Consider the following 23,322-nt stretch of genomic DNA (forward strand, 5'->3'; position numbering starts at 1 on the left):
GGGTCTTTCTTCCTTTTAGGAATGAACTGATCCTAAATATCCGCAGAAATATCCGCCATTGTTCCTCCACGGTCTTCCCTGCTAAGGTATTGCACCATTGAACTTTGGCCAGCTCCTCCCTCATAGCTCCATAGTTCCCTTTATTCAACAGAAATATTGTCACTTCCAATTGTACCCTCTCCCTCTCAAATTGCAGATTGAAGCTTATTGTATTATGGTCACTATTTCCCAATGGCTCCTTCACTTCGAGGTCTCTGTCCAATTCTGGTTCGTTACACAATACCAGATCCAGAATTGCCTTCTCCCTGGTCAGCTCCAGCACCAGCTGCTCTAAGAATCCATCTCTGAGGCACTCCACAAAGTCTCTTTCTTGAGGTCCAATACCATCCTGATTCTCCCAGTCTACCTGCATGTTAAAAATCCCCCATAATAACTGTACTAACATCTTTGCGACAGGCCACTTTCAGCTCCTGATTCAACTTACATCCGACATCCAGACTACTGTTTGGGGGCCTGTAGATGACTCCCAAGAAGGTCATGTATATTGTCTGAGACTCCCTTAGAGCAAGAGGGTTAGATGGAGCAAAATTTGTTAAGTGCATCCAGAAAGGTTTCTTGAAACAGTATGTGGATAGCCCAACTGTGGGGGTGGGCATTCTGGACTTTGTATCAGCTAATCAGCCTCACCAGGTGACTGATCTATCAGCGAGAGAGCATTTTGGAAACAGTGATCATAACTCCTTAAGTTTTATGATAGCTGTAAACAAGGATAAGTCAGGACCACGTGGGAAAATACTAAATTGGAGGAGGGAAAATTATGTCAGTATTAGGCAGGAGCTAGGGAGTGTTAATTAGGAGGAGTTGCTATCAGACAGTCCACATTTGACATGTGGAAATTGTTTAAAGACCTGCTGATGAGAGTTCAAGCCCGGCATTTTCCAGAAAGAAGGAAGCACAAGAATGGCAAGGGAAAGGACCCTTGGATAATGAGGGAGGTTGTGAATTTAATCAAAACAATAAAAAGTAGTATATGTAAAGTTTAGGAACCTAAAATCAGACAGGGCCTACAAGGAATATAAAGAAAAGTAGGAATGTACTCAAGCAGAACAGCAAGAAGGGGCCATGAAATGACCCAGCAAGTAGGGTTAAAGAGAATCCCAAAGCATTCTATAGATACATTAAAAATAAGCGGATAACTAGGGAAAAGGTAGGACCAGGAGTATGTGAGGACTGCAGATGCTGGAGAGCAGAGTTGAAAAGTGTGCTACTGGAAAAGCACAGTAGGTCAGTCAACATCCAAGGAACAGGAGGATCGACATATTTCAGACATAAGCCCTTCATCAAGAATGTGAGGGGTAAAGGGGCTGAGAGATAAATAGGAGGGTGGAGGTGGGGCTGGGGGAAAGGTTCCTGGGAAGGTGATAGGTAGATTGAGGTGGGGAGTGATGGTGATAGGTCAGAGTGGAGGGTGGAGCGGATAGGTTGGAAGGAAGATGGACAAGAAGGACAACTCAAGAGGGTGGTTCCGAGTTGGAGGGTTGGATTTGAAGTGGGGGCGGGGGGGAGGGAGATGAGGAAACTATTGAAAATCGACATGGATGCAATGTAGTTGGAGGGTCCCAAGACAAAAGATGTGGTGTTCTTCCTCCAGGGGTCAGCTGGCTTAGATTTGGCAGTGGAGGCAGCCCAAGACTTGCATGTCCTTGGCAGAGTGGGAGTGGGAGTTGAAGAGGTCAGACACAGGGTGGTGGGGCTTTTGGTGCGTGTGTCCCACAGATGTTCCCTGAAAAGTTTTGTAAGTAGGCGTCCTGTGGCCCCAACGCAGAGGAGACCACATCGAGAGCAACGGACTGTCAAGAATAAAGGAGGGAACTTGTGCTTGGAGACAGAGGATGTGGGTGGGATCCTAAATGAGTACTTTGTATGAGTATTCACCCAGGAAAAGGATAAGGAGGATAGTGAGATTTGTGTGGAGCATGCTAATATGCTGGGGCATTTTGTGATCAAAACAGAAGTGGTGTTGGATCTCTTGAAGAGCAACACAGTGGATACATCTCCAGGGCCCGATGGTATCTACCCCAGGTTACAGACAGAGACAAGAAAGGAAATATCTGTGGGCTTAATCACGATCTTTGTAATCCTTGCTAGTCACTGGAGTGGTCCCAGAGAACTGGCAAGTAGCTAATGTTGTTCCTTTTTTCAAACAGGGAAATAGGGATAATCCAAGAAACTATAGACAGGTGAGTCTCACATCGGTGGTTGGGAAACTATTGGAGATTATTCTTAGGGATAGGATTTATGCACATTTGGAAAAGCATGACCTAATTAGGGACAGTCAGCATAGCTTTGTGTGGGGTAGGTTATATCTTACTAACTTGACTGATTTTTTTGAGGAGGTGATGAAGGTGATCAATGAGGGTGGAGCAGTGGATGTTGTTTACATGGATTTTAGTAAAGCTTTCAACAAGGTCCCTCATAGTAGGCTCATTCAGAAGATTAAGATGTTTGGGATCCACGGTGACCTGGTTGCATGGGTTCAGAATTGGCTTGCCCATAGAAGACAGAGGGTAAGGGTAGAATGGTGGTTTTCAGACTGGAGATCCATGACTAGTGGTGTTCTGCAGGGATCTGCACTAGGACCTCTGCTGTTTGTGATATACAGAAATGACTTGGATGAAAATGTAGACAGGTGGGTTAGTATGTTTGCAAATGATACAAAGATCGGTGGAGTTGTGGATAGTGTAGAAGACTGCCAAAGGATATAGCAGGATATAAATCAGTTGCAGAAATGGGTGGAAAAATGGGAGATGAAGTTTAATCTGGGTAAATGTAAGGTGTTGCACTTTGGGAGATCAAATGTTAAGGAAAAGTATATGGTTAATGGCAGGACTCTGAACAGCATTGATGTTCAGAAGGATCTTGGGATTCAAGTCCACAGCTCCCTGAAACTGGCAATGCAAGTAGATAGGGTGATAAAGAAGGTGTGTGGCATGCATGCCTTTATTAGTTAGAGAATTGAGTACAAGAGTCAGGATGTTGTAGCTTTATAAGACTTTAGTCAGGCCACACTCAGAGTATCATGTTCAATCCTGGTCTCCCCATTACAGGAAGGATGTGGAGGCTTTGGAAAGGATAGAGAAGAGGCTTATTAGGATGCTGCCTGGATTAGAAGGTTTGAGCTACAAGGAGAGACTAGAAAAACTCAGGTTGTTTTCTCTTGAGTGGCAGAGGCTGTGGGGAAACCTGAGAGAAGTTTGTAAAATCATGAGATGCACAGATAAGGTTGATAGTCAGAATCTTTCTCCCAGAGTTTGAAATGTCTAATACTAGGGGGCATGCATTTAAGGTGAGAGGGGTAAGTTAGATCTTGAGGAGTGTTACTGAACAAAGAGACCTTCGAGTTCAGGTTCATAGTTCCTTGAAAGTGGAGTCGCAGGTAGATTGGGTAGGAAAGGAGTTTGGTATAGTTGTCTTTAATGGTCAGTGCATTGAGTATAGGAATTGGGTGGTCATGTTTGGCTGTACAGGGCATTGGTTAGGCCACTTTTGGAATATTGTGTCTCCCTGCTATAGGCAGGATGTTGTGAACCTTGAAAGTGTTCTGAAAATAATCACAAGGATGATGCCAGGGTTGGAGGGTTTGAGTTAAAGGGAGAGACTGAATAGGCTGGGGCTCTTTTCCCTGGAGCATCAGAGGTTGAGGGGTGATCTTATAGAGGTTTATTAAATCATGAGGGGCATGGATAAGGTAAATAGATAAGGTCTTTTCCCCAGGGTGGGGATGTCCAAAACGAGAGGGCATAGGTTTAAGGAGAGAGGGGCAAGGTTTAAAAGGGACCTAAGGGGCAACCTTTTCATGCAGAGGGTGATGCGTGTGTGGAATGGGCTGCCAGAGGAAGTGGTGGAGACTGGAACAAATACAACATTTAAAAGGCATCTGAATGGGTATATGAATAGGAAGGGTTTGGAGGGATATGAGCCGGGTACTAGCAGGTGGGATGAGGTTTATTTAGAATATCTGGTCGGCATGGACAAGTTGGACCGAAAAGTCTGTTTCTGTGCTGTATAATTCTATGAGACATGAGGGCAGATTTTTTACACAGAGTGTGACAGGAGTCTGGAACTCACTGCCAGGGATAGTGTTGGAGACAGATACGATGAGGGCATTTAACCTACTTTTAGATAAGGAATGGAGGGATATGGACCAAGGGCAGGCAAAAGAGATTAGTTTAACTTGGCATCATGTTCAGCACAATATCATGGGGCGAAGAGCCCATTCCTGTGCTGCACAGTTCTATATTCTACATGAAGATTAAAGTTAACCATGATAAATGTATAGCCTTTTTTCACATGCCCTCATTATCTCATGATTCACTCTGTTCTATAATATAGTTGCTGTTAAGGAGCCAATAGTTTACATCCACCAGTATCTTTCTCCCCTTATCTCTTATCTCTACCTACCTGGTTACTACATATTCTAATGTAAGATTTCTTGCTTTTGAACTTTTCCTACCCTAACCTAACAGAGTTATCTCACCAAACTTCCCTCTTGCTCATCCTTGTGAAAAATCACATAAACCTGAATATCTATTTCCCAACTATAACCACCTTGTAACCATAACAGCTGTAAGATAAAACAAATTAACCTTTATATGTGCTGTTAATTCATTACTTTTATTCCAAACACTACAAAGTATACTTCTTCAATTCTAGATTCGATTAAAATAGACCCTGGCTCCACATGCACACCTAAATTATTAATGTGTCTGCCAATTAATAGTAGGGAGCGTGCTCACAATTTTTAAGACTAGTTTTCAAAGCTGAAGGGCTAATGGTGGGGGGTCACGAGCACTGACACAACAGCAGCCCCAGTAGCCAAGGTGAGAGCTGTTGATGGAAGAAAGAGAAACAACCTTAATAAAGGGCAACCACTGAATAAGAGACCAGTTCATCATTTAAATCTCAAATGGCCACAATTGCTTGCCTTAGATTATGGAGGAGCAAAACTGCTTTGGGACAGCCAATTGCCCGAGTTGTGGTGTGACCAAGCCAGGTATGGGTGGGAAGGGTCCTCTGTGGGATTAATCATGGGCCCCACCTTTCTAGTTGTGTTGCTACATCTATTGATCTATGTCTTTTTTTTAACAAATTCAGTCATGAGATGTGTGTGTCGCGGACCCGCCCAATATTTATTGCCTGCCTCTAGAAGTTTTGATATGATGTTTTGGCCTGGTGTACATAACCCCTATGCCAATTGGAAACCTTTGTTTGCAGGGGAAAAATGGCGTCAATTGGCTACCTGTGGGTGAGTAGCAATTCTGACCCTGAGAAAGGTGGACACCAGATCTCTAAACAATGAGGGTGGGGAAATAGTAATAGGGAACAAAGAAATGGCAGAAGCATTGCAATGGTATTAGAGATCAGCCTTCAGAGTGGAAGCACCAGTAGCACACCAGAACTTTAGGAGAATCAGGGGTAGTGGTGAGTGTAGTGGCCAACATTAAGGTGCAAGTGTTGGGGAAGCTGAATGGTGAAGGTGAATTTGAAGGTGGATAAATCACCCAGATCAGATGTCCTTCACGCTGGAGTTCTGAAGGAGATAAATGAGCAGACTGTGGAGGCATTAGTGGTGATCTTTCAGGAATCATTGGAATCTGGCAGCATTCCAGAGAACTGGAAAATGGCTAATGTATTCCCCCCCCTCCCCCATTTTAGAAGGGAGTGAGATGGAAGATGAGAAATTATAGACCGGACCTCAGTCATTGCAAAATTGTAAGAGTCCATTGTTCAGGATGAGATTGCAGCATACATGGAAATGCATGATAAAATAGGGCTCAGTCAGCTTGGCTTCATCATTGGCTTCATCATTGATAAATCTATAAGAATTCTTTGAGAAGGTTCCGAGCAAGTTAGACAACGGAGAGCCAATGGACATGATCTATTTGGTTTTCCAGAAGGCCTTCAACAAGATACTACACAGGAGTTGCTAAATAAGAAAGGAGCCCATGATGTTAGGGACAAGGTACTGGCACGGATAGAGGATTGGCTGACTGGAAGAAGTGGAGATAAAGGGTTCTTTTTCAGACTGGCAGCTGGTGACTAGTAGAGTTCCTCGGGATCTGTTTTAGGACCACAACTATTCACATTATACACTGATGTTATGAATGAAGTAACAGAGGACACTGTTGCAGATTACACAAAGATAGGTGCAGAGACTGGTACTGTCGCGGAAGCGGGAAGACTGCAAAAGGACTTGGATAAGCTAGGAGAATGGGCAAAGAAATGACAGATGTAATACAAAGTGGGGAAGTGTGATGTGTTGCACTTTGATAGGAAGGAAAGAGGTATAGATTATTCTCTAAATGGGGAAAAGCGTCAGAAATCTGAAACACAAAGGGTCCTATTTCAGGATTCTTTTAAGGTTGTCAAGCACGTTTAGCTGGCAATTAGGAAGGCAAATGCAATGTTGTTACTTGTTTCAAGAGGGCTGGAGTACAAGAGCAGAGATGTACTGCTGAGGATGTAGAAGGCTCTGGTTAGACTGTATTTGGAATACTGTGAATGGTTTTAGGCTCTGTATCTAAGGAAGGATGTTCTGCCTGAGGACTTTCCAAGAGTGATCACCGGGAATGAAAGTTTTGTCATGTGAGGAGTGGTTGACACCTGTGGGTCTGTCCTCAATGAAGTTTAGAAGAACGATGGGGGATTGTACTGAAAGTTAGAGAATAATGAGGTGCCAGGATCATGTGGATATGGAGAAGATGCTTCCACCAGTTGGGGAGACTGGGATCGAAGGGCACAGCCTCAGAGTGAAGAGCTGACCCTTTAGAACTGAGATAGGGAGGAATTTGTTCAGCCAGATGGTGATGAGTCTGTGGAACTCCTTGCCACAAAGGCTGTAGAGGTCAAGTCATTGAGTGTCTTTAAGACAGAGATAAATCGGTACTTGATCAGTAAAGCGAACAAGGTCTACAGGGAGGAGACAAGAGAATGACGTTGAGATACATATTAACCATGATTGAATGGTGGAGCAGACTCGATGGGCTGAATGAGTCAAGATTAGAGTGGCGCTGGAAAAGCACAGCAGTTCAAGCAGCAGGAAAATCGACATTTCGGGCAGGTGGAGAGATAAATGGGAGGAGGGTGGGGCTGGAGAGAAGGTAGCTAAGAGTGCAGTAGGTGAATGGAGCTGGGGGATGAAGGTGAAAGGTCAGAGAGGAGAGTGGAGGGGATAGGTGGGAAGGAAGATTGGCAGGTAGGACAGGTCATGAGGATGGTGCTGAGCTGGCAGGTTGGAACTAGGGTAAGGTGGGGGGAGGGGAAAGGAGGAAACTGGTGAAGTCCACGTTGATGCCCTGGGGTTGAAGTGTTCTGAGGCAGAAGATGAGGCGTTATTCCTCCAGGCGTCAGGTAGTGAGGGAGTGGCAATGGAGGAGGCCCAGGACCTGCATGTCCTCAGCAGAGTGGGAAGGGGAGTTGAATTGTTCGGCCATGAGGTTGATTGGTGCAGGTGTCCCAGAGATGTTCCCTAAAGCACTCTGCAAGAAGATGGCCAGTCTCCCCAATGTAAAGGAGACTGCATCGGGAGCAACGGATACAATAAATAATATTTGTGGAAGTGCAGGTGCAACTCTGATGGATGTGGAAGGCTCCTTTGGGACCTTGGATGGAGGTGAGGGAGGAGGTGTGGGCGCAGGTTTTGCAATTCCTGTGGTGACAGGAGAAGGTGCCAGGATGGGAGGGTGGGTTGGTGGGGGGGCGAGGACCTGACCAGGTAATACATAGGGAATGGTCTTTGTGGAAAGCAGATAGGGATGGGGAGGGAAATATATCCCTGGTGGTGGGGTCCATTTGTAAGTGGCGGAAATGTCGGCGGATGATGCGGTTTATGCGGAGGTTGGTGGGGTGGAAGGTGAGAACCGGGGAGTTCTGTCCTTGTTATGGTTGGAGGAGTGGAGTTTCACACACATTCCACACCGACATTAAATTCACCTGGACCATCTCTGACACCTTCCCCCCCCGCTTCCTGGACCTCTCCCTCTCCATCAACGATGACTGACTCAACACTGACATTGTTTACAAACCTACCAACTCCCACAGCTACCTGGATTACACCTCTTCCCACCATAGCTCCTGCAAAAATGCCATCCCGTATTCCCAATTCCTCCACCGTATCTGCTCCCAGGAGGACCAGTTCCGCACAGAACACACCAATGGCCTCCTTCTTTAAAGACTGTAATTTCCCCTCCCACCTGGTTAAAGATGCCCTCCAACGCAATTCATCCACGTCCCGCACCTCCGCCCTCAAACCCCACCTCGCCAACCATAACAAGGACAGAACCCCCCGGTCCTCAACTTACACCCCATCAACCTCCGCATAAACTACATCATCCGCCGACATTTCCGCCACCTACAAACGGACCCCACCACCAGGGATATATTTCCCTCCCCACCCCTTTCTGCTTTCTGCAAAGACTGTTCCCTCTGTGAATACCTGGTCAGGTCCATGCCCCCCCAACAACCCACCCTCCTGCCTGGCACCTTCACCTGCCACTGCAGGAATTGCAAAACCTGCTTCCAGACCTCCCCACTCGCCTCCATCCAAGGCCCCAAAGGAGCCTTCCACATCCATCAAAGTTTCACCTGCACTTCCACAAATGTCATTTATTGTATCCGTTGCTCCCGATGCGGTCTCTTCTACATTGGGGAAACTGGACGCCTTCTTGCAGAGCGCTTTAGAGAACATCTCCGAGACACCCGCACCAATCAACCCCACTGCCCCAAGGCCGAACATTTCAATTCCTCCTCTCACTCTGCCGAAGACATGCAGGTCCCGGGCCTCCTCCACCACCACACAGTCACCACCCGATGCCTGGAGGAATAATGCCTCATCTTCTGCCTCAGAACACTTCAACCCCAGGGCATCAATGTGGACTTCACCAGTTTCCTCATTTCCCCGCCCCCCCACCTTACCCTAGTTCCAACCTGCCAGCTCAGCACCATCCTCATGACCTGTCCTACTTGCCAATCTTCCTTCCCCCCATCCTCTCCACCCTCCTCTCTGACCTATCACCTTCATCCCCCAGCTCCATCCACGTATTGCACTCTTAGCAACCTTCTCTCCAGCCCCGCCCTCCTCCCATTTATCACTCCACCCCGGAGGCTCCCTGCCTCATTCCTGATGAAGGGCTCCTTCCCGAAACATCAATTTTCCTGCTCCTCGGATGCTGCCTGACCTGCTCTGCTTTTCCTGCATCACTCTAATCTTGACTCTGATCTCCAGCATGTGCAGTCTTCACTTTCACCTCAATGGGCTGAATGGCCTAACACTGGTCCTATGTCTTATGGTCTTATTTACCTCTTCAAAAGTAGATGATGACATGAACTGGACAATTGCCAATGGTGAGAAACTGCAGGTCCAGTAGACTCTGATATCAATCCTAAGGCCAACTGAAGAGGTTACCTCTGGTATTAAAAAAGTGAAAACATTATACTTTACCGCAGTGTACAGATGTAATGATCAGTTCACCTTGTACAGGGTCGCTCAGCTGTTGTGTTCAGGTTGTATGTCCGTTTGAAGTTGTAGAGGCTTATTATGTCATCATTAAGTGTTGCCAGTTCTATACAGCCAACGAAGCCTGGAAAGTTTAAGCTGGCAGGGAGCTATGACAAAGAAGAGGAAAATGCTTCTGTTCAGATGAATCCATTAATTTGCAAAACAAAGCCATAACCTTATGAAAGGCTAGGTGCAGAAAGTGAGTTTTATATAATATTATGTTGTCAACCTCTTGCTGTAACCTTTATCAGAACATAATGTTTTCTTCTGTCAAGAGGAATATCCTGACAGTTTAACAAGAAGGACAGTGCATGACTCAGTACAAATAAATTATATAATTTTGTAGGATAACATTAGACGAACAGCTCCATAAAGAGATGCTGTGCTTGCTTCTTTCGATAATCTTATTGAATATTTGTTGTGCTTATTAGACTACATTTTTCTTTCTGGCCTCATTTCTGAAGGCTGGGCCATAGACTTCCATTGGATTGGTTGATGAACAGCAAACATATAACAGCAGAGAATGGGGTGTAGACCCTTCAGCCAATCATGTCTGTGCCAACCACAATGTTATTCTAAACTAATTCTAACTGCCTGTACATGGTTTGATTCCTTTTATTTCCTGCCTGTTCATGTGTCTGTCTGGATGCGCCTTAAACATTGCTATTATAAATGCTTCTACCACTTTCCCTAGCGGTACAGTTCAGGCACCTACCGTTCTCTGTTCAAAACATTTCCTTGCATATCTCCTTTTAGCTTCTTCCTTCTCACTTTAAACTGTACCAGCTTTCGGTGAGATGCTCTTCGGAGGGTTAATGTGGACTTGGTAGGCTAAATGACCTGCTTCCACACTGTAGGGATTCTATGATTCTTCTATATTACAGCTGCAATAAGACTTGCTAAATTGTTGCTTATTGACAAAGTATTGAAGTGGTTTATTTTGTGCAAGGTGGCTGACTAGGAGACTTTCCATTCTTAGTACCTGCTCTCAGGGATTTTAGAAGAATTTAGAGGCTGGTAACCATCTTCGTTGACCACATTGAAAATGAACCTTACAGGGGCAACACATGCTTCTGTGAGATTCAACCCTAAACTTGGCCTCAGTTTGGAGAAAATAACTTGATATTTAAATTTCATTCGCTCCTGGAGAAAATCGTAAATCTGTATTTAAAAAGTAATTTCATTTGACTTGGAGCTGATGTCAGTTACTTGAACTTAACGAGCTTATGACAGCACCAATATACGAGCTATTTAACTACGTTGAATAAATAGTAAATTGAAACAAAAAACTATTTACTATGCCTATGGGAGTTAAGTGCAAGACTATTAAATAAACTCTTAACACTCCCAAATATTACACAGAATAGGTATTATGAACCAAGAGAAAAAATAGCGAAGCACAGGACAAGATAGTACATGATCAATGTGCCTGTCACCTAACCAGACCATCTGAGCAATATTGATGTCTGCTACTGAAAGCACACATTGTAGTGACAGTACTTCATTAATTTTCAGTCAATCAAAAAATACCACATTTGCAATAAAGCAATTCAGTTGAAGAAATTGGAAGAATTCCCTGGAAAGAGGCTTGAGAACAAAGGACAAATAACCCAAGAGCATTGGGAAAAATCAGAAGACTAAAATAATTACTTTTGAATTCTACTGGTTTGACTGGTGTAACAAAAGATGCTACAGCAATTAAAGACTATTACTGTCTTGGACACACTTTGACGAAGTTCACCAAGTTTATCAAAATTTAAAATACAGGTGACTGCCATATCCGTGGATCCATTTACTGCGGTTTCAGTTACCCGTGGTTTACTGCAGCCCGATCATATTACATGGAACTTTCCAGAACCAGCGACCAGAGGACTGCTAGGGAGGTATAATCCCATTTTAAAAATGGGTTTGCTACTATTCACAGTTTTAGGCTTCAGCGTGAGGTGCTCAAACATATCCCTAATGGGTAGTGGGAGATTACTGTATTAACATCTTTAAAAGGAAAATACATTGCAAGTTTAAAGTGCTGTCTGAGAATTGACTCAGTTTAGCGTACCTGGAAATCTGGAGGTACTCCTCCCAAATAGAAAACCATGTTATCAGCTTCCAGATCTAGTAGAGAATCATTGCCTTCACTTGCTCCTTTCTGGATAAATTTTTGCTCTTCTGTGCTACCTGGGCTAGGTACAGTTAGTTGTATTTTTCCATGCCTTCCAACTCTACCAGAAAGGAAAAGAACGTGATGAAAATCATATTGATAATATCCTGCTTTGCTTTTGTTAACTTCTGAAATATTTGTCAGTTAAGAATAAATCATTAAGAGTTGTTGTCAACCACTGAATGTGATCTACAAATACAGAAAAGGGCTCTTCAGCCCACTGAGACTTTGCCAGCCAATACTGGCAGTTAACTATTCTAATCCCATTTTCCATTCTTCATAGCCTTCTTAAATGTTATGGGGTTTTCTGTCTTTATCACTTTTAAATGCAGTAAGTTCTAAATTCCTACCACTCATTCAGCGAAAATACACTTCTTCACAACCCTCTATATCTTGCTGCTCCTTCTAATTGGTGAGGCCATGGTTAATGTCCATTTGACACTTCACTCAAGTTTACTTTTAATTGAATCTAACTTTCCAATTTGTTTTACTCTTGATGTTAGGTTAGGCTAGTTTGAAATTCTCCAAATCGGTATTTTTTTTAGAAGAAATGTTCAAGATTTAGGCATTCTTGGCAAAAACTACATTTCATTGTCCATATGTAATTGTTCCTGGGAAGATGAGACTCTTTTACGCTTTCATATGAGTGCATATTTGAAAAAAGCAGGGGAGTTCTCTGTGTCTTGGCCAGAATTCATCCCTCAAATCATACCACTAAACTGGATTAGACATTAGCAGGTTCCGATTGGACCCTTCTGTGTGTGAGTTGTCTGCCATGTTTATTATTCTGCAGCGAACACACTTGAAACAAACGTACCTTACTGGCTTTGAAGTTTCTTTGGTCATTCCGAGGTTACAAAAGACCCAGTATAAATGCGTTTTCTTTAATGAGACTTAAGTGCTCCTATAATGTTGTAAAGTAAGGATTGCAGAATGTTCATTCACCAGTGAAAATGGCACAGTAATATATGCTCAAGTCAGATCAGGGTGTGATTGCTCGAGGAACTTGGAACTGATTGTTCACATGTATCTACTGCCATTCTGCGAGAGGTCACCTACAACAGGGTTAGGGTTAGGGTCTGGGAGATGTTGCTACAGAAAACTTTACAAGTTACTGCAGAGTAGTGGGCATTTAGGCCAGTGATGCAATGGTATATTTTCATTTTTCCTGCCCAGTGGTAACCTGCCAGTTTGAAATCAACTGCTCATATTAGAACATTCCTAATTTTTCTAAGATTCAAAATTAACTTTCTATTGCATTCGAATAAAAACAAGCTGGATCTTTATTGGTATCACTATGTATTGTCTTAATACTATGTGAGCAATGATGATTGAACATTTATCATTGGAGCTAAGTATTTTACTGATTGGGGAATTGTGACAATTTGTAAACATTTCTTATATTTTTCCTGTGATGGAGGAGCCCCTGTCTGCTCCACTAAGTTTCTTCAATACAATGTATACGTTGATTTTCCACATTCCAAATGCAGTTCACCCTCCTCTTGCCACTTTTAAACTGGTCTCATTGTGATTACTCCTCCTACTCCCACGAAAATTTGTGAAGGTGAACTCCGAAAGAGCTCCTTAAGCATTTTAATTTGCTCAATTTGCTGTGGGGGAGTTGACTAACCTGTCCTTCCATTGATCATCTCTTACCCTCATGAAAAGGACTGGAAGCAGAGACAGCAGATTGACACACAAGCTATCACTCTATTCTTTCTTTGGTTACCAAAGCTCATTTCTGTCCCTTTAAGCCATAAAGATTCTGCCTCCACATGTTTCAACCCTGAGTTCAAAAATTGCACTACCCATCCCGGCTTGTTTCAGTTTCTGACAAAGAAATATCTGGATAAGGCATGAACTGAACAGAAAAACCGGAAAACAAAATGTTCACCATTGCTCAGATTCATGTGACAGTTAATACCAGAAAGTTATTATAGTTTGAATTATTTTAATGAAAACTTACTTTGACCATAACAGAGATCAGAAGGGAGTTACCTTTCTACTTTGATTAAATTGAAGTAGTTTGGCCAGGTGCTAACTGGCTTTGAGTTCAAAGGAATCTCAACATCTCCATTTCCAAGATTGTGGACATAAACTAAGTTGTCATTTTTAATACACAAACCAATGTAATCTTGTTTTCCCTGCAACACAGCAAAAAATAAATTTGCAAATGTAAAACTTAATCCAGTCTGTTCAGCAGAATTTTGAATGCATTAAAATTCCTTGTGTACAATACCATTCTTTGGACTGTTACAGTAAGACCAACATGCTCTTACACTTTTGTTTCCAAGGTACATGATGAATCTGTCTTTGTTGGCACCCTGAGCTTGTTCACTTAATGAAGGAACTCGCATGAACAAACTCAATGAAGTAAAAGACTTGAGCTCTTCCAAGTTTGCTTTTGGCTGAAGTTCCACTGCAGATCGGCCATCAAATTTCATGGAAACTTGAACCTGAAGTGAACCAAGGGAAATAATTTGCTTCTTAAACTGATACTGTCAGTCAATTTGTACACCTATGGATTATAATTAAATAACAGGTAAACAGTGGACATGATTTTCCCCACTTTGGAAGTGGTGAGAGAGGTGGTGAGAAGGGGATATAATTGAGTGAGTTTCTTTTGGTGAAAAGGTCATCCCTTCTTACCACATCACAAATTAAGTTTTGAGCGGAAAGGTTCACAGGCATTCTTCCCAACCTGCCACCAATTAAGGGCCTTAGCTAAACAATAAATAGACACTTTCCATCTTCCATAATCACCAACCTCTCTGGTGGGTGCCAAGGGTTGGCACAAGCAGACCTGCCTGTTGGCTTGGGGATGAAAGTGTATAGGAGAAAGTGAGGACAGCAGATGCTGGAGATCAGGGCTTAAAAATGTGTTGCTGGAAAAGTGCAGCAGGTCAGGCAGCATCAAAGGAACAGGAGAATCGCATTTCAGGCATAAGCCCTTCTTCAGGAATGAGGAGGGTGTGCCAAGCAGGCTAAGATAAAAAGGTAGGGAGGATGGATTTGGGGGGGGGCATTGAGAATACGATAGGTGGAAGGAGGTTAAGGTGAGGATGATAGGCCAGAGAGGGGTTGGGGCGGACAGGTCGGGAAGAAGATTGCAGGTCAAGGCGGCGGTGCTGAGTCTGAGGGTTGGGACTGAGATAAGGTGAGGGGAGGGGAAATGAGAAAGCTGGAGAAATCTGCATTCATGAAAGTGTATTGCAACCTGGGGGCAATCTCAGACATGGATGGACAGGAAAGAGGTGGATTCTGAAACTCAAACCCCCTCTCCTTGCAGCTCCCACCTCACGAAAATAATATAAAAAGTACTTAACTCATCGTTGAATCACCAAAGTTTCGGCCACAATTACAGACTTTGGGACTAAGAAGCTGCCAGCCTCTGACTCATCAGGGTCGACAGTTTCAATGTCTGTGTTTTGAATAGAAACTCACCCACTTTTCACCTGTCAGCTCCTAATGAGATTATTGGAGGATGATTGGATGAGTTTTCTCAGCAGTGTTTGTGTTTTTTCGGTTAACACCATACATACTTGCCCCTATACTTTAAACAAAAAATAAAAATCTCTGCCTTTTGTCTGTGCAAAAGAGAGGAAATCTCTAGTGATTGATTTGTAATCATACTGAGAGCCAAATCTGAACCTAAATCTTAGCCTTAATAGTTGCTCCACGTTAGTATAAGGCAGTGATGGGCGACAGAAGCTGATAAAACAAAAACAGCTTTAGTGAAGCCGATCACCGAGGATTTGTGATGCTATTCAAAGCAGTCAACTTCACCAAATTAAAGGAAAAGGCTGAGAGAATAGTGGAAATTCAGTAAAATAATATGCAGCATGTTTAGTATAAATAATTATATTCAGTTGGTTGTTGTGGTTCTGTTCGCCGAGCTGGGAATTTGTGTTGCAGACTTTTCGTTCCCTGTCTAGGTTACATCCTCAGTACTTGGGAGACTCCTGTGAAGCACTTCTGTGATGCTTCCTCCAGCATTTATAGTGGTTTGTCTCTGCCGCTTCCGGTTGTCAGTGCCAGCTGTCCACCGCATTGGCCGGTATATTGGGTCCAGGTCGATGTGTTTGTTGATAGAATCTGTGGATGAGTGCCATGCCTCTAGGAATTCCCTGGCTGTTCTCTGTTTGGCTTGTCCTATAATAGTAGTGTTGTCCCAGTTGAACTCATGTTGCTTGTCATCTGCGTGTGTGGCTACTAAGGATAGCTGACTACTAAGGATAGCCACACACACAGATGACAAGCAACATGAGTTCGACTGGGACAATACTACTATTATAGGACAAGCCAAACAGAACAGCCAGGGAATTCCTAGAGGCATGGCACTGATCCACAGATTCTATCAACAAACACATCGACCTGGACCCAATATACCGGCCACTGCAGCGGACAGCTGGAACGGACAACCGGAAGCGGCAGAGACAAACCACTATAAATACCAGAGGAAACAACACAGAAGCGCTTCACAGGAGGCTCCCAAGCACTGAGGATGTCACCTAGACCGGGGACGAACATCTGCAACACAAATTCTCAGCTCGGTGAACAGAACAACAACAATGAGCACCTGAGCTACAAATCTTCTCACAAACTTTATTCAGTTGGTTTTATTGAAATTTGAACTGCTCTGAATGCCATAACTAAAACTTAATGTGAACTTTTAGCATCAATTTTAATTCAATGTGTTCAGATAGGGTTAGGATTGGGATCCAAGGTTAGGATTGATGTACTCCGATATCTGGTGCCAGGGAGACACACTCCACGTGGAAAGTTTGTCATGAAGCCTGGATCATGTATACTTAATTCAGAATATGCTGTCACTTAACAACTCTATTAACAACGAGCTACAAATTGGAATATTAAATTATAAAAATGGCTACATCCATGAAATAAATCACAAGTGCTCTACTAAAGACTGTCCATTCATAAGGATTCCATAATGGCAGAAATTTTTATCTTATCTCAAAAGCCATTGACTGTTGCTCCCTATTTGTAACACATGTTGCAAATTTTTCCTGGAGTGTATTTAGCAATACATTTTCTCAAAATAACTAAAAGAATAGGATTTGGAGGTGCCAGTGTTGGACTGGAGTGTACAAAGTTAAAAATCACAGAACACCAGATTATAGTCCAACAGGTTGATTTGGAGGCACTAGCTTTCGGAGCGCTGCTTCTTCATCAGTGGCTGTCAACTAAAAGAATAGGGATGCTCACTTTATGTGCTTTAAATTAGCTTGAAATAAGGTGAACACTAATGAAAACAAAACATGCTGAAGAAACTCAGCAGGTCTGGTAGTATCTGCAGAAAGAGAAGAACCATACTGAACATTGAAACTGTTTCTCTCCCCACAGATGCTGAGTTTTTCCAACACTTTCTGTTTTTGTTTCAGATTTCCAACATTCACAGTATTTTGCTTTTGATTAAGACAAACATGGTGCTTGAATTATTCTACCATTAACTTGAGTGAGTAAGTCTTCTCACCTTGCTGGCCACATTGCGTGTCTGTGCAATGAGTTCTCGAATTCGCAGAATACTGGCAGAAATATTGCTGGCTGGCTTTTTCTGTTCCACGATTCGAAGTTTGTCCAAGAGTTTTGGAACTATTTCTGTCAAATTTTTCACTGGAAGTACAACAGCAATGTAACATTGAAAAGCTGCACAAATTCATGTAAAGTAGAAGGCTGTACTTTTCTCATTTTACCATTACAGCCATGATTAACTGAATATTCCAGTTAAAAAAAACTATTCATATAGCAAACATCAGAAAATAACTAGATATTAGACAAGCATAATAATTTTGGAAAGCTTAGTATGACAGTAAATATAAAGAGATATAATAGCCAAAAAATGACTAACATATGAGGAATTCTGATGTGCAACATAAAAACATTTGCACTTTTAGCGACCTAACCCAGTAATGGAAACCTTTGGGCTTATTTCAATTGACAACAAGACTTGTCAAATGGAGCTGTCAAAAACAGTTGTGAAAGCTTTTAAAATTCCTACACTTTAAAATCTTTGAAAAAGATGTCTGGACCTTGTAAAAAAAAATGCTTGCTACTTAATTGAAAATAAGCACAAGAGTTTTCATTTCTTGATTCCTGCTGTACAGCTGATTTCACTCCCATTCATTATCACAGTGCCATTCCTTCTATTTCATGGTTGATTGACAATTACAACTGGCTGGGGTTAGGACCATGATGGGTTAGCATTATGGGACAAGGGGATTTTGCGAAAGGGTGAGGGGTGAGCGTACATGGGAGGTATCATGTTTTTAAATTAAACCTCAAAAGCACCAGTACACTGAGCCAGTCTTTCATGTAGCCCACTGTTATACCTAAATATTCACAGGTATGTAGTATTACATAGGCCCCTATTCTTTGCAAATGGAAAAAAAATGGAGAAAAATTGCACCTGCTTCAAGTCACAAAAATAGGTGACAGCCTTTCTAAGGTTTATTTCTAAGGGCAATGTCTTGAAATCAACCTAACTGGTGTGAAATTTAATCAAAGCTTAACAGTTAACTGTGGCACCTTTACCAATCAGAGTCCCTTGGCAACCAATCAGCTCTCTCCTCTCATACAGGATACATATTGCTCTCCACCTTTTTGCATTTATATGAACTGTCCTGATATGTTCAAAATGAAAAGCTTTGAAATAATGTCTTTTCTCAGTAACACCAAAATTTGTACTACCAATTTATAGACCTTCAATTTATAAATGGTGCATGAATTCAAAACTTACTTAATAACACACTTTCATTTTTATCTTAGGATTAAATTAATTCAACAGTAAATTGTCAATGTCTGCCAGGGAGGCAGTCGGTAGTGGCTTGATTATTATGCTGTTCCATTTATTACCGATAAAGAATTTCCTAACTTCCATGATATCATTCCCATAATCGTTAATATGATATGGTAATCCATCTCTAATTGCCAGTGAAAAGGTGGTGATGAGTCACCTACTGTCTCCCTAAATGCAAGGAAGACTGGAATAGAATAGAAAAGTGTTTACTGTCAATGCACTCAAATGAGTGCGGTGAAAAATTTGTAATGTCACCTCTTGGCACCACCTTAGGTACAGGGTGCTTAGGTGCAGATATGGTGTTGTTAAAGATTGAAATAATAAAAATAAAAAAACACTAGAATAGGAATACAGAGTTTAAATATTCCAGAGCAGGAACCGATTCGTTAGAACATTTCAGCAGGCAGTTAAGAGTCAATCACATTTCTGTGGTTTTGCAGTCACTAAAAAGCCAGATTGCATATAAACATTAGATTTCCTTCCTTGAAAGGGCATTAATAAACCAAATGGATTCAAATGACAATTCAGTGATTCATGGTCACTGTAATTGCTACTGCTTTTCTTAAATTCCAGATTTCTTTAAGTAAGTAGACTTGAATTCTCCACCTGCTGTGGTGTAATGCAAATTCATGTCTCCAGCCCAGCAATGGAACCATTACATTTCTGGTGGCTCAGTGGTTAGCACTGCTGCCTCATAGCACCAGGGTCCCAGGTTCAACTCCAGGCTTGGGTGACTGTCTGTGTGGAGTTTGCACATTCTCCCCATGTATGTGTGGGTTTCTTCCCACAGTCCAAAGATGTGCAGGCCAGGTGAATTGGCCGTGCTAAGTTGCCCAAAGTGTTAGCTGCATTAGTCAGAGGGAAATGGATCTGGGTGGGTTAATCTTCGGAGTGTTGGTGTGGACTTGTTGGGCCGAAGGGCCTGTTTCCACACTGTAGGGAATCTAATCTAAAATTATACACTTGCAACCTCTCAGAACTTCTTTTGGAGACAGATTCTTTAAAGTCAATTTTTAGTGGTCAATTTAGGACTGAAGAAATATTACAGTTTGAATTCAAATTATTTGAAATTCTAATGGCAGGCTCTTGTCTTTGCAGTTTGTAAACTCTGAAGTCACATCATTTTACAAAGTTTTGAGTTTCTTTCTAAGTATGAAAGGATATGAAATAGGAGCTGTATGATAACCACTCAACCATCCTGTACCTGAGTCACCAGCTGAGCTCACTGTCTTCTTGAAAGCAGTCCCATCTTCAGCAGAAGCACTTATATTCTGAGGCCAGCCTTTCAAAAACTCATCCATATCATTTACAGCCTGCAGGACCATTTCAGCAGTGTCTTTTGCTTCTTCTGCAATTAGCTTTGATTGGTTGAACCGGTTCTTATTACCTAAAATATTTACATATGTTAAAATTTGCACTAATTTTCCATCATGATTTATAATGATTTCCATCATTATTTTTTAGATTGATCCTTAGTAGGGATGTCACTTTCTGTAGTCTGACCACTCTAATCTCAGAGACATAATCAGACAGAAACTGTGCAATCTACTCATCAATATCAATCATGAAAAGTGAGTTAATAGAATTTTGTTTCTTGACATATTTAAATTATATTTCAAAATTACTGATGCCGACTTAGTCGTGGAATGATTTGGAGATTTGGTGATTTATACATGAAAGAAGTGAAACTATCACTGTATTCTAAAAGATGAAAGGCTTAACAGACAATCAATTTTTCAATGTATAATTTCAGTTACACCACACTGTAAATTTTTGCTATAAATTCTGTGTTACGATCGAGCCCTTCACTATCACCTGATGAAGGAGCATCACTCCGAAAGCTAGTGTGCTTCCAATTAAACCTGTTGGACTATAACCTGGTGTTGTGTGATTTTTAACTTAGTCCTGGAATAATCTTCCATAAGCCTAAGATCCTGTTTAGGTTTTATTTACACTTTGTTCATCACATATAAATGTAATCAAGTATTGTCATTAGAAGTGACATTCATAGATATTGAGTAAGAAAATGGTTAAAATTGGGAATTGGATATTAAAAACTAAGAAACAGAAGCAAGAATAGGCCATTAGGCTTTGAGCTTTCCCAATCATTTGATAAAATATTGGCTGATCTAATTACGATCAAAACTCCATTTCTCTGCCTGCCTTCCTTAGCCCTTGACTCTCTTGTTGATCAAAAACATGTCCAATGTAGCCTTGAATATATTCAATGACTCAGCATCCACTGCTCTGTGGGAAAGAGATTTCCAAAGATTAATGACCCTCAGAGAAAACAAATTTCCTCATCATGATCTCAAACAGAATAGCTCTTACTTTTAGTTTTTAGTTCTAGATTCCCAATAAGGAGAAACATCATTTCAGCATCTACCCTCCAAACCTACACAGAATGTTATGTGTCTTAATAGATCACGTCTTATTTATTCTCAAGGTCAATGAGTATAGGCCAAACCTGTTCAGCTGTTCACAAGACAATCACTTCAGGAATCAACACAGTGAACCTCCTTTGAACAACTTCTAATGCAAGGGTAGCCCTCCTTAACTAGGAAAACCTAAATCACATTCCCACAAAATGCCCTGTGAAAACTTCTCTACACTTATACTCCATCCTGCTTGCAATAAAGGCCCATTAACGTTAGGGTCCATTACCTTTTTAACGTTGGAAGGTAATGGATAAGGCAGAGGGAATCAGGGACTTCAGGGAGAATAGGACTAAAGTGAATAAACAAGTAGTTACCAAAGAAGCAAATGGACAGTCAGTTACAGAAGCAGAAGCAGAAACAGAAGAATGTGCATTGGTATAAAACAGAAGGTTAATGACAATACATGAATTGGTGAGTTGAGACAATAAAGGCATTAAAATAATGTTCTTAAATCATGTGAATTCATCCAGAAAATATGTTTCATCCATCGAAAGATCCTATAAAACAAGAAAAAATGTTGTGCCAAACACTAATTGACTTATATTGTCTTTGACCTGTGATTTTACTTCATTCTTTAGGCACTGGTACAGTGTCAATGTCAAAAATACAATAATGGCATGGTGAAATAGATACTCGTAGGCTGATGGCGAGGCTGTCTGAATGAGATGGCTTGTCCCAGTGAAGATGGATATCCGTTGATGTTAAAAGTAACCACTGCAAAACTTTACTAAAATCATACACATTGTGCAAGGGCTTTAGGATCCCAGAGCTACCTTATGATGATGTAATGTGCTACTTCCCCCTCATGGTATAAATAATACAATGTGGAAAGAGTGAACTAGATTAAACTAGATCTGAAGAGAGAAGTTCATTTAGATAACAGCCTCTTAACAATGGAATAATAGTATCAGAGCCCAGTGTGTCTCAGATTACTCTGTATAATTGTATGTAGTGCAATAAATAGAATTCTACAGAAGCCTAAGTTTGAAGAGATTTCTTGATTTTGCATTCTCCTCATCCAACTTGTCTTGAACCCAAATTTAGATATGGCACAAAAACTACAAAAGGATACCAATCTTTGCTGAGACACGTCACATACCCAACAGTAACAGCACAGAAGATTCCGACCTGGCTTCAAAATCTGAGCCCAGCCACAGTAAATCTTTCCATCCCTAACTGTTTTGTAAGATTAAAGTTGCAAGATGAATGAAAATTGTTGTACCTTAATGAAAGTTATATTTGCAGAAGTACTTACTTGGCTCAATCAATGCTAACTGGTTTACAGCATTTTGTAAACGGTTTACTGTGTAATTTTTCTTGCCAATTACTGCATCCACATGGCGCCTGGTATCCTGAAAAGTGGTCTTATCATCTGTAGGAAGTTAACAAAACAGACTTAAGTGACATCAAATTCACAATGAGCACTTAAAGTTAATATAGAGGTGTATTAAAGTAGATCAATTGATAGCACACATTGAACTGAATAAACATGATTTGATCACTACTATGAAGACATGGCTACAGGGTAAAAAGAATTGAGCTCTGAATATTAGGTGGTATACAACAGTAAGATGAGTAGGAAGTTATGTTAAGGCAGAGGGGTAGCACTCTTAATCAACAATGTTATTGGTGCAAAAAATAGAGACGACTTTATTTCAAGAGATCAGGATGTGGGATCAGTCTGGGTAGAGCTGAGAAAAAGTACAGGAAAGAAGTAACTAGTGGGAGTGATGTACAGACTTCCAAACAGTAATACAAAGGGTAAACATGATGTTGGAAGGACAAATATTGGGTTAATCTGATAAAGGGACAGCAACTATTATGGGTGACTTCAATCTATGTATAAACTCAAAATGTCAGATTGATATTACAGATCTTGATGAGGGGTTCATAGAGTGTCTTCAAGAAAAGTTCTTACAGTAGCATATTCTAAAACAAACCAGAGAGCAGGGTATATACTCGGCTTGGTAATATGTAATGTCACTGGGTTAATTACTAACTTCAGAGTTTACAAAAGAAGCACTTCTCTGTAACAATAACCATAACATGATTGTTTTACATCAAGTTTGAAGGATAGATGAGTGGGTATAAGACTACTATTTTAAACTTAAGTAAGGGCAACTGTGCACATGACAGCTGTGTTAGATGAAGTGAACAGGGAATGAACAATTTAAATGCCGTCTAGCTAGCACTGTTGACTCACTAACTGAGAAACTCATTCAGACATTATAAATGTAATGTGATGGTGGTATACCTTTTCTAGCTGATTAATTAAACCTTTGGAGAAGAATGCACAAACCATGTATTCTCTTCCAGTACCTGACTGAGGTGCCGAGAGGGCAATCAATTTGAA

The 23,322-nt window shown here is 41.5% G+C and overlaps 1 protein-coding gene across 1 annotated transcript in view; it reads right to left on the bottom strand.

Annotated features, from left to right (window-relative positions):
* Window positions 1-23,322, bottom strand: part of lama4 (laminin, alpha 4) — a 192,789-nt gene that overhangs the window by 72,093 nt on the left and 97,374 nt on the right. Inside the window, exons 18-24 of the mRNA XM_043684602.1 lie at window positions 22,225-22,341; window positions 19,736-19,918; window positions 17,209-17,348; window positions 13,994-14,170; window positions 13,713-13,858; window positions 11,613-11,775; window positions 9,530-9,663 (exon numbers count right to left, since the gene is read on the bottom strand). Coding sequence (XP_043540537.1) covers window positions 9,530-9,663; window positions 11,613-11,775; window positions 13,713-13,858; window positions 13,994-14,170; window positions 17,209-17,348; window positions 19,736-19,918; window positions 22,225-22,341 — 1,060 coding nt within the window. The remainder of the gene's footprint in view (window positions 1-9,529; window positions 9,664-11,612; window positions 11,776-13,712; window positions 13,859-13,993; window positions 14,171-17,208; window positions 17,349-19,735; window positions 19,919-22,224; window positions 22,342-23,322) is intronic.

This window comes from Chiloscyllium plagiosum, chromosome 3 (assembly GCF_004010195.1).
Source record: "Chiloscyllium plagiosum isolate BGI_BamShark_2017 chromosome 3, ASM401019v2, whole genome shotgun sequence".
NCBI lineage: Eukaryota > Metazoa > Chordata > Chondrichthyes > Orectolobiformes > Hemiscylliidae > Chiloscyllium > Chiloscyllium plagiosum.